The sequence below is a fragment of the Chaetodon auriga genome, chromosome 5 (genome assembly GCF_051107435.1).
Source record: "Chaetodon auriga isolate fChaAug3 chromosome 5, fChaAug3.hap1, whole genome shotgun sequence".
Classification (NCBI taxonomy): Eukaryota; Metazoa; Chordata; class Actinopteri; order Chaetodontiformes; family Chaetodontidae; genus Chaetodon; species Chaetodon auriga.
The window spans coordinates 20,912,733-20,926,000 of record NC_135078.1 but is presented as its reverse complement, the minus strand read 5'-3'; the positions used below and the strand labels follow the sequence as shown (position 1 = coordinate 20,926,000).

At 43.8% G+C, this 13,268-nt stretch overlaps 2 protein-coding genes across 2 annotated transcripts in view; one reads left to right on the top strand and one right to left on the bottom strand.

Annotated features, from left to right (window-relative positions):
• The first annotated feature begins 1,951 nt into the window (after positions 1-1,951).
• selenom (selenoprotein M) lies at positions 1,952-5,017 on the top strand. Its single transcript, XM_076730813.1, has 5 exons — positions 1,952-2,223; positions 2,946-2,981; positions 3,179-3,213; positions 3,328-3,406; positions 4,241-5,017. Exons 1-5 carry the CDS (start codon positions 2,128-2,130, stop codon positions 4,469-4,471), a joined length of 477 nt encoding a protein of 158 aa, XP_076586928.1. The 5' UTR covers positions 1,952-2,127; the 3' UTR covers positions 4,472-5,017.
• Positions 5,018-5,182: 165 nt separating this feature from the next.
• Positions 5,183-13,268, bottom strand: part of smtnb (smoothelin b) — a 49,120-nt gene continuing 41,034 nt past the window's right edge. Inside the window, 12 exon segments of the mRNA XM_076730812.1 lie at positions 5,183-6,836; positions 7,943-7,986; positions 7,988-8,120; positions 9,632-9,783; positions 9,928-10,054; positions 10,148-10,318; positions 10,406-10,487; positions 10,588-10,650; positions 10,924-11,103; positions 11,962-11,994; positions 12,199-12,274; positions 12,554-12,739. Coding sequence (XP_076586927.1) covers positions 6,683-6,836; positions 7,943-7,986; positions 7,988-8,120; positions 9,632-9,783; positions 9,928-10,054; positions 10,148-10,318; positions 10,406-10,487; positions 10,588-10,650; positions 10,924-11,103; positions 11,962-11,994; positions 12,199-12,274; positions 12,554-12,739 — 1,401 coding nt within the window. The 3' untranslated portion in view covers positions 5,183-6,682.

The following is a 13,268-nucleotide window of genomic DNA, read 5'->3' as shown; positions in this document are numbered from 1 at the left end:
GTTCTGACCAGTGCCCTGCACTTTCACCTTCATTTGTACTATATTATTTGCAACAAAAAAACATTATTTCATGACGATATAAATATCAACATAAACATTTACTCTAGATGGTTCACCTATGCTGGCACGTAATTAAAAGTATTTTGACACCAGTTCACTTCTAGGAAGCTAAAACACCTCTACACTGAGCCAAACATGGGGTAATGTGCTGCTGTGGCAACACCTGAGGGCACTCGTCGGTCTCCATGACCTCTTAAATGCCTGTGGCCTTCATGAAATGAGTCAGAAACATCTCCTTGTATGTGTGTGTGTCTGTGTATGTGCCCTTTAAGGCCAAAGCTGGTTGAGGAAAACTGTGCAGCACAGTGAATGTGATGAAGATGGTCGCCTGAAGCTACCACGAGCATGCAGAAATACATTAAATACTGCAGGATGTGTTGAAAGCTTACAACACACACCCCCATATACTGTATCCTCCTGTAATGGAAAATATCTCATAGCATGTATATGTATAGTATTCAACAGTGATGTAACATTGGCCATAACATGCAGTAGCTTATAATATTTATTTTTCCTATATAATAATGGGGTAGAATGTGATACACAGAGGCTTTTCCAGCACTGCTGTATCATAGAAAATGACTCATTTGTGTTCATACTTGAGGTTGTTCATGGAAAGTATGGAGAATGCAGTAAATGCATAGGCACAACATCAAAAACGCCATAGTATTTTGGCCCAGTTACAAAACTGTAGAAGTAAGTTGAGCCTTACTGGGTGCAATACTAAAACCTGATCTTTTTAGCTTTTTTCATCCTCTCAAAGGGCCTATTCTCATGTGGCCCAGCACTGCTGTATGTCTTTCTCTTCTGCTTCTGCTATGAATCACATGGACAACAACACAGATTTTGTGCAGTGTGTTGGTAGTAGGTCAGTGTACCTGTGTTCTTGGTTATTCTTGGCTGCTTTCCTCAGTACATCCCTTCAGCGTTCCTCTGTCTGAGGTTCTTTTGCAACTCATCAAAATGCATTCAGATCTAATGTATACTGAACTGCTTTTGAGGTCTTCCTCTTCCAAGACAGTTCAAACAACTAACACCCCACATAATATGGTGGGCACAATAATAAAAAACACATGTCCACACAGTACAATAATATAATCCAGAAGCCCAGCAATAAATGCTGCCTCTGTAGAGCTTACAGTTGCATAATGCCCAGTTTGAAAAGCTCTTTTTATTGGAACTGATTCAGAGGTATTAGAAACATCAATGCAATTTTGTGGTATTTTATGAAGCTTATGGTGTTGCATGACAATAACATGTTGAAAGTGGCATTCAGTTGTGTTCAGCCGCCATGTTTTTGACATAAACAGAATTTAAATAAACAGAGTGTATACTTTAATATGATCATGTCAGCTTTAACTGAGCCATTTGGTCAACAATTACTTCAAGGTTGGTGACCAAACATCATTATTCCATCACTGAATAGATCTGCGTCCACATGTTATTAATACAACAACTTAAGATGACATTTCTTGACAGGATTCTTACCTTTTTTTAACAAGTGACTCTTCCTAAATCTAAATCTCATGATTCACTATGAATAGAGTCCTAGAAACAAGCATTTCATTACCCCAAAGATCAGTTTACCACATCGTCTTCTACATCTGGGGATTTGTGTTTATACAGTTTGTTCAGTATCTTTATTACTCTATCTATTATCATCGTTTCTAAAAATAGATCAGGCCATCTGCCATCATCTGCTTGCAGATAATAAACACAGAAAATAAGATGGCAATATGTCAGCTTGTTTGTCGTTGTATAAAGTGATTTCTTTCCTTTTAACATTAGCGAGGATTAACCACAGTTTGCATTTCAAATTTATGGGATTAGCCGTATCTTGATGGGGATCTCGCAGATAACCAATGAGCGCCCTGCACACGCCTCCCTCTCTCTCCTCTGGGGGAAATATTTGACGTGGCAAAGAGGTCCGGACGTGACATCGCTGCACATCATCTCTCCTCCTTCCCTTCAGCCTCAGTTACCTTACTCACCTGAAAAACATCTGCAGGCACTGGTCCCGGAGCAGAGCAGAGTCCTGGTCCGCGATCTGAACCAGGAGGAGAAATAATGTGGCTGATCGTGTTGGCCAGTTTACTTCAGTGCGCCTCGGCCTACGATGTGGACCTGAAGAAACTGGACGGGCTCGCAAAGGCGAGGGTGGAGGTACAGTAACACCGTTCACCGTACTACGCTTCATACACCAGAGCAGGCTGGATTATATTAACAGTGACCGTGGGCCGAGGCGATCAGGACCTGGTCTGAGTCTGATTTCTGCAGCAGAATGTGTGAATGGATGCGTTTTATTCCTTAAACTTCCATGTTGGGCGCATGCGTGAGTGCTTCTCCAGGGGGAGTCTCCATGCGTTTACAGTATAGTACCCAATTAAGAAAACAGGCTGTGTCAGCAATGTTTTATTAACTTAAATAATCAGACAATCTTCAACAAAATGACTTTTTATCTGAAAAGGGGCTGAGGGTGTGTAACTGGAGGTCGGATTCCTGCAAAAGTTCCTGTAACTCGACCCTTCTTTTTGTGAGAAACCGTGCTCTTTCCCCCGGGGTGTCACCAAAGCACCACCCTGCCAGCATCACTAAAAAGCTTGTTATCTGTTTGCTATTGTTGTGTTAGTCACACCTGGTACTCCATACCTGAGGCTCACATTTCCAGGCTAGGCGTCCTTCCCAGGAGCCTTCTTAAATCTGTGCTCTGCACAAAGGAGTCAGCGCTGCAGTGACACCAGAACACTACAGAGACCGACTGAAGTGTTTTCCAACAAGGAACCCAACCCCAAAACTGCAGCACAATGAAAATATGCAGACACACTCAGAGGTGGAAATATGGGTCTTATTCTGAATCCAATCCTGTGTGTATGTTCTCTCTCCAGACATGTGGTGGATGACAGCTGAACAGGCTCAGAGAGGTAAGTCTCCATCTGTTAATCAATAGGAGGAGAAACAGACAACACACTGAGCACCGGTGTCACACCAAAGCTTAATCCCTGCCCAAAAAAAGCATTCACTCTAACATTTGACGCTTCACATCTCGGGTTTCACATAATCCCCCGCAGATCTGTCAGTGAAACCAGTGAAAAGCATTAATCCCCACCTCTGTCTGCAGGTCAAAGCCTTTGTGATCCAGGACATTCCTCTTTAGTATCCTTTGACACAAGTACACCGCTGCTGCTTGTTCTTAGAAACGTCTGCACAGAAGTTGTAAATATTTCAGCATTTTCTCTCCGTGCCAATCCTTGACCATCACCACCTCAGCCATAACCTGGTGATGAAGCATATTCCTGGGGCCGACCCTGAGCTTGTCCTCCTGAACCATTACTATGAAGAGCTGGATGTAAGTGTTCGTTTTGCAGTGCATGTATATTTGCTTGTTTTACAGTACATTAAAGCTCATATATGTGGGATGTGTTTACAGCATCTACTGTGTGACAGTTGCAGTTTGCTTTAGCTTTTTTATATGTGTTCCAAAAGCTGCATTGATTTGCATTTTTTTGGCCACTTGGGTGCAGGACTCTACATCAAACCCTGAAAATATAACTGGCTGTGAACAACCTCATTTCCAGAAAGCTGGGACACTGTGTTAAAGGTTAATAAAAACTGAATGCAGTCATTTCTAAACAAACTCTATTTACCCACAGCTGTAAAGTGTTCCTGAGCCCATGCAGTAATATCCTGCATTCAGTCATGTGTTCATAAAATGGTGAACCTCGCTCCACCCTCTCTTGTGAACGACTGAGCCTTTCCAGGATGCCCCTTTTCATACCCAGTCATGATACTATCACCTGTTACCAATGGACCTGTTTACCTGTGGAATGTTCCAAACAGGTGTTTTTGGAGTATTCCACAACTTTCCCAGTCTTTAGTTTCTCCTGACCCAAGTTGTTTGATATAGAATAAGCATATATTTACAAAAATCAATGAAGTTGATGAGGTAAAACATTAAATGTGTTGTCTTTGTCCTGTTTTCAATTGAGTAGCAATTAGCAAAACTCAAAAGTTTTATTTATGTTTCATGCATCCCATCAAACATTCACCTGCAAGTCACCAGCTTTGTGTGCATTGCAGTGATTGGCAGGTAGCATGCAGTAGGTTATGAGATTATGTTAATATATAACATTTGGTAGTGTAGCTGTTACTTTATGATTTAACCCGTGTGTGTCCTCCACAGCGGATCGCCCTGTCCGACATGACCCGCTCTGAGATCAACGAGCTGCTGGAGAAGCTGGGTTTCTACAAGAAGGCTCAAGCTGAGGACGAGGTGCCGGAGGAGTTCCGCTTCTCTCCAGCCAAAGACAGCCCGTTTAAAGACGAGGCGGCTTACAAACCCTCCACTTCCACTCTTGCCACAGAGAATGCCTCCTCAGAGCCCAAAGAAGAAGTCAAACATACTGACCTATAACCCGTCAGGACAGGAGAAAAGTAGGAATCTCACAGCACCACTCAGCCACACAGCTGCTCCACAATCAGCTGGTTATTGCAGTTGATGACAGAAATGCTTGTCATGTGAAAATAAGGCCAGCAGATCATGGATCAGCTGTTGTGCAAGGACAAAATCTTAGCAGCAGGAGGAGACCCTGAAAAGGTCCACAGTCTGAATTTGCACATACTTTTCTTGCTGTTTGTTCTTTGTTTTTGCAGTGAAACTAACCCAACAGGCCCCTTTGTGAGTGCTTTTCTACCCCCACACAAAGACTGGAAATGTTTTATTGTTTTTTTGATCCGTCATGTCAGCCAACTTCAGGATCCTCGTCTCACTTGGGTTCTCTTGTGTGTCTGATTGCTTCCTACCTGCTGTGAAACTGAATGAAGCCTCAGGCTGAAAACTGTCAGACTGGCCTGAGGTTGATGCTACATGTTCTGGTGGGTTGGACTGAGATACACAAGAGGATTCAAGTGGAAGCACTGGAAAAGACGAAAATAATAAAATACAAGAAAAATAATCTCATCCCTGGTCCTTTCTGTGTTGAATATTCATGACTGTGACTATTCTGACTCTGAACTACCCATAGGTGGAGTGTGATTGTAAGCATGTTTGACACTCGAAAGGAATAATCCGCTGTAGGAAAATGTTTTATGCGACAGTTCAGAGCAATAATCCCCCACAAACACATTCATTTCTCAAATTGGTTTAATTTGAATTCACATTTAACTGTGGTGCACAGAAACATGAAATTATAATGTGTTTAAGCTCTTATGTACAGCACTCGCTGCCTCGTGGAAGGTTTTCGTTTTTTTTAGTCGGCAGCAGTGGAGTAACTCTCAAGTCATTTCTCTAAATCTACTAAAAACAGAGCTTTAATAAGAAATATGTCTCATCTAAATCAGCTCTGATCGGATTTTAGACGACTTCTCAAAAGTAACCTTATTTTTACAAGCTGAATAAAAATCTTCATTTAAAAATTTGCCTTTGCTTCATGTCGTAAAATATACAATTGGCAGTTACGTTCAGTCACGATTATAAACTTTAAGCAGAAAGCCGGCTTTCATCAGGCCCGTTAACTTGTCCAAAAAGTGGCCAATTTGTTTCACTAAACATGGTGGCAGCTTGAGCTTATCAACTCACTTTGAACAAAACTTTTAAACGCATAATGTACACACTAACAAAATACAAAATAATATATTTCAAAAACATCTACTCAAGCATAAATAAGGAGCCCTGGGAAAGCGCTGTGTGTGAGTGTGTTTGGCAGGGCAAAGCAGCGATGCTGGGCGATGATGGCAGCGCTGCTGTGAGGTCAAGCAGAGCAAAACGAGCACTTTTGCTGTGAGAATAATAAAATGACGATACAGTAATTCAGGAGGAGTACAATGTTCAAAAAAACGCGTTCTCAGTAGCACTGTAGAGTTCAGAAAGGTGAGATCACTCTGCAACAATAACAATGCTGCATCCATTTGAACAAGAAAGAGAACATCCCTGTGCTCATGTATTAAATAGTAACATGCTGACTGGTTACATCAACACGAGAATAATAACTTAATTAAAATACTTCAAGCAACGCAAGTTTGGTAAAAATGAAAAAGTACCGAAATGAAAACCAAATAATGCATCCTAAGGTTGGGCATATTTTTCTTCTTCAGTGGAATTACCGACAGCAATGTTAGCAAATTACAATAATTACAAAAGTCTAGCAGAGAAAAATGTAGATATAAATAAATTAAAACGGGAAATACCATAAAAATATTTCTCTTCTTTCTCTTGATGCATTTTTCAGTACACTCGCGTAGTGACGCATGTTAAATATCACCTGGTACAAAGCGTTGGAGTACAAAAGAATTTTAAAGCTTAAAAAGGTAGTCTTATAAAAACTTTGGCGCTCTCTCGCTGGAGAAACGTGGACTTTATGTTAACAATGTGTGTCCAGAAGAGAACTGAAATAATGAATACACATCACCACTGCCAACAAAGATAATAAGCAAAACTGATACACAAACACACACACACACAAATACACACACACATCTCCCAACTTGTCCATCAAAGATGTGCAACTCTGTGACCCGGCCTGTCAGTGTGGAGGCGGTCAGCAGGTGAAGATGGAGCTGGGGAGGGGTCAGGGCTGCTGGAGGGGGCCGACGCCACGTCGAGGCTGAACGCTTCACTGTGCGCAGGTCAGAGGTCACAAGGCCGACCCATGGACATCTCGTATCTGCGCAGGTGGTTGACCAGAGACTGGACGTAGGTGAAGACACATTTGGAGTCGGGTTTGTTGCCCATGATCATCATGTCCTCCACTTCCAGCAAAGGCATGCAGTTGGCGTACGTCCTGAGGAACAGGCATGCAACAGACGGTGTGTATGAGAGAGAGGACGATGAAGAGCGAGGATGGGGGAGGACCAGAGACGGAGCGGGGAGGAGGACATTCTCTTCAGATTTCATATTTAACCATCCATCAGGTACTCTCTCATGATCAGTAACCAAACCGGTGGAACTACAGTACAGTACAGTACAGTACAGCTAAAAATACTGTTGTCACACTTAGACGCATGCACTCATACGCGCACACACATACACACACTAATGAACTCTAGCCCGTCTTTGTTGTGGTTATGCTCTACTTATTCTGTTTTTTTTTTTATCCTTTTTTTACATCAGTTTTCACTAAACCACTGTGTGGAAAACTGTTTAAAAGCTCCCTATAAATAAATGTCACTAATACAGCGTGTTTCAATAAACAGTTTTCGGATCTAAGACCTCACGTGTGAACTATGCAGGGAGTGACCACAGGGTGGCATTATCTTCACATGATGGAAAACTGAGACATCCCATACAAACAAAGAGTAGAGTATCAGGAACAGCACAAGCATAAATCTCTTGCATGAGAAAATATGTCAACAACATAAAACCTGTCTTGTTATTCAAGCAACTGTAGACACGAGTAATTCAGCACATTACTATTACAGTATCTTTAAAAGGCTTTAAAAGCCAAGTGCATAAACAGCTGTAAACTCACACTTGATTAAAAAGTCAGCGGACAACACATCCTTTCCGTTCACTGCTTTGTTTCTGAACTCCTCAGTTTGAAACATCGTGATGCAGCAGTTCCTTTTAAAGTGTTGAGCTGCAGATGGTCCTGGCTCTCTGCCTGGGCCATAGTCTGGCTATGCAGAGATGCACACATGGACACGCGTTCACACATACACACAGGCATACCATGTTTGGTACTTTGGACCTCGGTAGCTTCAGATTAACATGAAGGATCAAATATCCAAAAGCAGCCAATAAAGGAGTTTTCTGAACCACCATGTTTGATGTAAATCCTATCAGCTGCTTAAAACATGCAGTTACACACACTCATACACACCCCTTCCATCACATCAAGTCTGTCAGAACCAAAGTGAGGTTCCTGCATAGGCTCACCCCCCCTCTCACCATGGGTTCAGATTTGGGTGAGGTGCGACTCTAGGAGGAGTTTTTGGTTTTAACCAGGCCCTTCGTCACCAGACCCCTGTAGAACTCCTGCAGGTACGTATACACACACTTCCAATCCGGCTCGCGCATCTTCACCATGTCGTCCACATCCAACAGCTGGGGACAGTCCACTAGTTTCCTGTACCCGCACCCGGCAGAGATGAGGAGGAGGACGAGGAGAGGAAGGAAAGACCCAAACAGAGAGAAACAAAGTAAAGGAGGAGGAGGAGGAGGAGGAGGAGGAGGAGTGAAGTACAGATAAGAAGTAGAAGAGAGTAGGAACAGACAAGAGATAGTGGACAAAGTGTGGGAGAGAGAGGAAGGAAGAGGAGGAAAAAAAACACAGATAAAGCAGTGAGCAGCCAAATGAAAAAGATTGAGGGTGAAAAGACAGAGGGAGAGAGAAAGGACACAAAAAGAAACAATAACATTACATTCTCTGTGTTCACACATATACATACACTACGTGGCAAACAAACACACACATACATAAGACAAAACAAAACGTCAAATGAGCGTCAGGTGATGCTCATTGAGCCTTTTTGTTTGTTGTTGTTTTTTTCTGTGCGCTAAGACAAGAGACTTTCGACCATTTCAGTACGACTGCGTTCTGTCAGACATACGAGACACGCTGAAAAAAACAACAAGGGTTCTGCAAAAACACATAGATAAAACCATATGGTGACTCTAAAGACACACTGGTGCACGTGATGGTGTGTGTGTGAGAGTGTGTGTGTGTGTGTGTGTGTTGGGATTCCAGCAAACTGTTGGGAGGGTCGGGAGTGCACGAGGGGAGGAAGTGACAGTGCAACACGAAGGTGGAAAGACGGGGGCTGTGATAATCATATCATTATCCTATGAGGGAGCATGTGAGCACACATACACACACACAGGTGGGTGGGGGGGCATCACAAATGTGACTGGTGTGATGCAAGACGGATAAGAAAGAGAGAAGAAAAAGGGAAGAGAGAGATTAGGAGTAAAAAAAAAGGGAAAATATTGCTAGCCGAGAGCTCGTCCGTTTCTTTTTAACCTGGTGGTTGATTGGGGAGGGTTTGCTCATGGCTCTCTGGTTTACAGCAGATGGAGGGTGTCACAGCATAGTAGAGGACAGATGGAGAGTGGAGGTTTAGAGGTGGAGTAATTAGTGGCAGTAATGGGGCTCGCTCAGCCTTGAGGTGACTCGATACACCTGGGAGAGACAGGGAGAGTTAACACCGGGACACCAGTCGAGCAGCTTCCACACGTTTTCAGTCCGTCTCTGCGCTTCAGGCTCAAGAGGACGTTGGCAAAGAGCAGGACTGAATGAAAGCTGGGAGTGAACGTTACGGAGGAATGAGAGAAAGACAAATGTGTTGGTTTGGGCTGGGAGCAGCACAGCATACTGTTTGTTCACTCCATGGAAGATAATGTCTATGTGTTTAAGAGGGAAGCTAAGCCCGCGGTGGCTTCTTCTGCTGCTTCCTCCTCGTATTCTTCACATCTCTGCTGAGCTTAACAAAAACGAAGGTTCACTGCACTTGATGTGGTTTCTCCAACAGAGCCGGCTGATGCTCTCTCTTGCAGTCAAAACTTCACAACAACAACAACAGAACTGATGTGGTTAGAGGACATGTTACTTGGACAAATGCGTTCTGTGTGAGTACTCACTCTGCTGTGCTGAAGGCCACCTCAAAGTTTTGTCTGCGGTTGCTGGGGCTCAGGGAGCTGTAGTCAAAGGCTTCAGGGAAAAAATTGTGCACCAGGGCACAAAATGCCATGCCATTACTCCAGCTGGATGAAAAATTCTGAATATCCACATGCTGAGGGAGAAGAACAAACACAATAAATATGGAGGCAGTGATAGATTAGCGATGGAAACATTCCCAGAGCAGGAGAATATGATCAGCTAAAGCTTCGCTGGCTGACATTAAGAACACAGCGGGTTGCCATGATGCCTGGCTCACCTCATACGAGCGGGTCTTGGCGCGACACCAGTCGAGCAGCATCTGCTTGATGGAGTTTGCGTTGGGTACACCAAAGCTAGTGGAACGCTGAACCTTGTTTACCTTGGCGACTGCCTGATTTCCAGGGCTAAAAGAAAAGTTGGGTTTGTGTTAATATTTACGTGCTCTGACCTGCTCCTTTTCTTTCTTTGGTAGTAATAACTCTCTGTTTATCTCTTACCCGCCTCCCTCCTTCTCCAGCTTCTCTATCATGGCTTTGCGAGCCTGCATGGCGGAGGTCTTGGGCAGAGTCTGAGCCCTCATCAGCTCCTTGCGTCTCTCCGTCTGCCTTCGCTCCACGGCGGCCAAACCGCCGCTGCGGGACGACGTGTCATCCTCGCGATCGAACACGCTGAGGAAGAGAGAGAGCGAGTTCATTTGTGAAAGTGCAGGGATTTGAAACTTAGCGTAAAGACTGTGCTGACGTTTCACCACCGACCTGCCCACTTTTTTGCTTGCATTAGAGGAGGAGGATGATGTGGATGAGGTGAAGCTGTATGATTTGGACTGGACTGTCCCTCCTGAAATAAGAAACAAGCACATACACATGTGAATGCCATTGCTGATGAGACTGTATAGCAATGTAAGAGAGCCAGAGAGATAAACAAAACAATGGCTCACTGTCTGTTTTCTGCACATAGCTGGCCTCGACAACGGTGCTGCGTGATGATCTGCTCCCATCATCTAAACACACAAATACGCACTTTGAATTATTTATACGTTGGACAGGGTCAGCTTCATGACTTTCAGTGTCCTTATAATTTGTTTTCCATCTGCTTTTACTGTTCATTATGTTTTGCTACTCTGTTTTTCCCTTTTTCCTCCCAAGACTCCTTTTGTGTTTGTAAAGTAAGAAATTGCTGCTGAGCTCAAGTTCTTTGTTGACTTGAGTGGTTTAATACAGGTTCAAGAAGGGCACAGGAAAAGAAAAGAAAAGAAAAGAAAAGAAAAAACTACCAGACTGGGCGAAGCGGTCTGTCTTGGTGACTTGGCTGAGGCTGGAGCCATCTGCTGACTTCTCCACCTTCCTCATCACCACCTCTCCTGCTCCGACACCAGCACGACCCTTCTGCGCTCGCTCCTCTCTCTGCTGCCGGAGCTCCTGCAGGCGGGTCTCACGCTCCTTTTCTCTCTGGTCTGGGGGAGGAGGAGGAGAGGAGAGAAGGGATGGAGAGGTGGTGGGGAAGGTGGAGAGATGATGTCAGTGGAAAAAGAGGAGGAGGAGGAGGACTGGAGGTCCTAAACAAACTGCCAGCACCTCATCTGACTGCCACAAAGATGGATTAAAACATGGCTTCCAAATTTGAGGCGATACATTTCAGCATTCTTTCCACAGTTCTGTAAAATACCTCTGAATGCACAAACACCCGCAGGTGGGAGGCACACAGCCGAGCCAGAGCTGTCAAGTAATACGTACCACACAAACATCACAGATCAAAGAGAGCAAACACATGATTGTTCCCTGCGGAAGGCTTGTCAAGTTTGGCAATGTCCAGAATACTGATGAGAGTTTAGCACCTACACTGATATTTAAACATACTGTGCAGCGTTAATCTTATTTTTTGCTATACCAGCAGAGGTTAGGGCACAAAGGGCCATCTTAGACCCTTTGTATGCTCCATGCCACTGAGTGCACTGAACTTTTACAGATTTTTCTGGCGCAGACTCAGATCTGAGAATCTAATTAAGAGGTTCAACTGTCAGCTCAATGCAACCAGAGGCGTGCTGAAACCATATGGTGCATGCTCACTGCAAAACAGAATACGCTAAATGTGGGAGACATTTCAGTCACAATGTTGCAGCACACTGAGGTGAATGTGAAACACCCCACATCAAAAAAAAAGAAAAGGATTCATGCACATTAACCAAACTGTCAACATCTTTCATCATCCACCACAGAGATCTGAGAGGTAAGAAAATAATACGGTGCACAAAAAAAGACAAAAGCAGGCAAGTATCTATTCTTAATGCACACTGCACACCAACCTCCCCTACCTATTTCCTCTTGAGTACATCCCAGCATGGCCTCTGAGGGCAGAGTGGATAGAAATAATGTGGGAATTGCAAGCGTGTGTCGAATTTGTAGAGAAAATACAGGAAGAAATGCTGATAATCTTGAGGAAAAAAAGTACATTAAAGATGTGTGTACCTTTGATGAAAAAAATGGATGTCACGAAAGCTTTAATGTAGTTTGAATAACAGTTAGAAGATTGGTTTCCTTGGTGCTGTTACCTCTCTTTCTCTTGCGAAGGTCTCTCATGGCTGCACGGATCAGCTTCCTCTCCTCGAAGTCTTTTGACTCATCCAGCTGTGGGAAGGAAAAAAAAAGAACACAAATGGAAACAATGAGAGGTCTTACCTCACAAAAAGCCAAAGTGGCATGGCTCTATTTATGCATGCAGTTCTAACATAGCATTGTGCAATTGCGCATACACACAACACTGGGCTGTGACTTCTCCAAATATACTCTCACATAACTGAAGAGATTTACACACAAACTCTTTTCATGTCTAAAACTGCTCTGTTTGTTTCAAAGTGGTGCTTTTAAATCTAAATCATCCAGATTTATAACTTGGGTGTGAAGTACCATTTTGTCAAGGAGCTCTTCATCCTCGATAGCAGCCAGCTGTTCGGCAGTCAGTTTTCCAGAGCGCTCGTCGGCTTTGGCCTGAGTGCCGGAGCCGTTGGGGATGGCTGGGACGTGACACGGCACCTGGACGGACGGTCCAACTGAAAACACCGGCTCAGAGGCCACAACAGGCTCCGTCTCCATCTGCACAAGACACACAACACACACAGCGTGAGCAACAGCACACACACACAGACACACAGAAGGGCGCATGATTACATTAACTAGTCCCAGATTTCAGGCAAAAAGGAAAAAGGAAATTGTGACCTTAGTTGGATATGTGCATTGCCATCTGAGAGCTCCTGCAAGCACAGTCCTCTAACCTGGAGCTCAGGTTTTATAAGTTGTGCACTTATGAAACCAGGATGAGGATTTAAAAAAAAAAAACATAAGTGAAGCTTGCTGACATTTGGGATGTAATAAGCACAAGAGGATTTAGGTTAAACACACTGCAGCCATAATAGGCCTGAGCGTGTGAGGTAGGCTCCCTCTAATAATCTCTTTTTGTACCACGACTGCCCACTCACCATATCTCATCATTTATTCCATCCCCTCTGCCTCCTGAGAGCGAGAGCAACTCTGCCAAGTTACTATTAGCGTGGTTCATGGAGTGTGACTGACACACTGAGTGTCTAAATGATACTGAGCTGCTGTGATCCGAGAGTTTATGTGA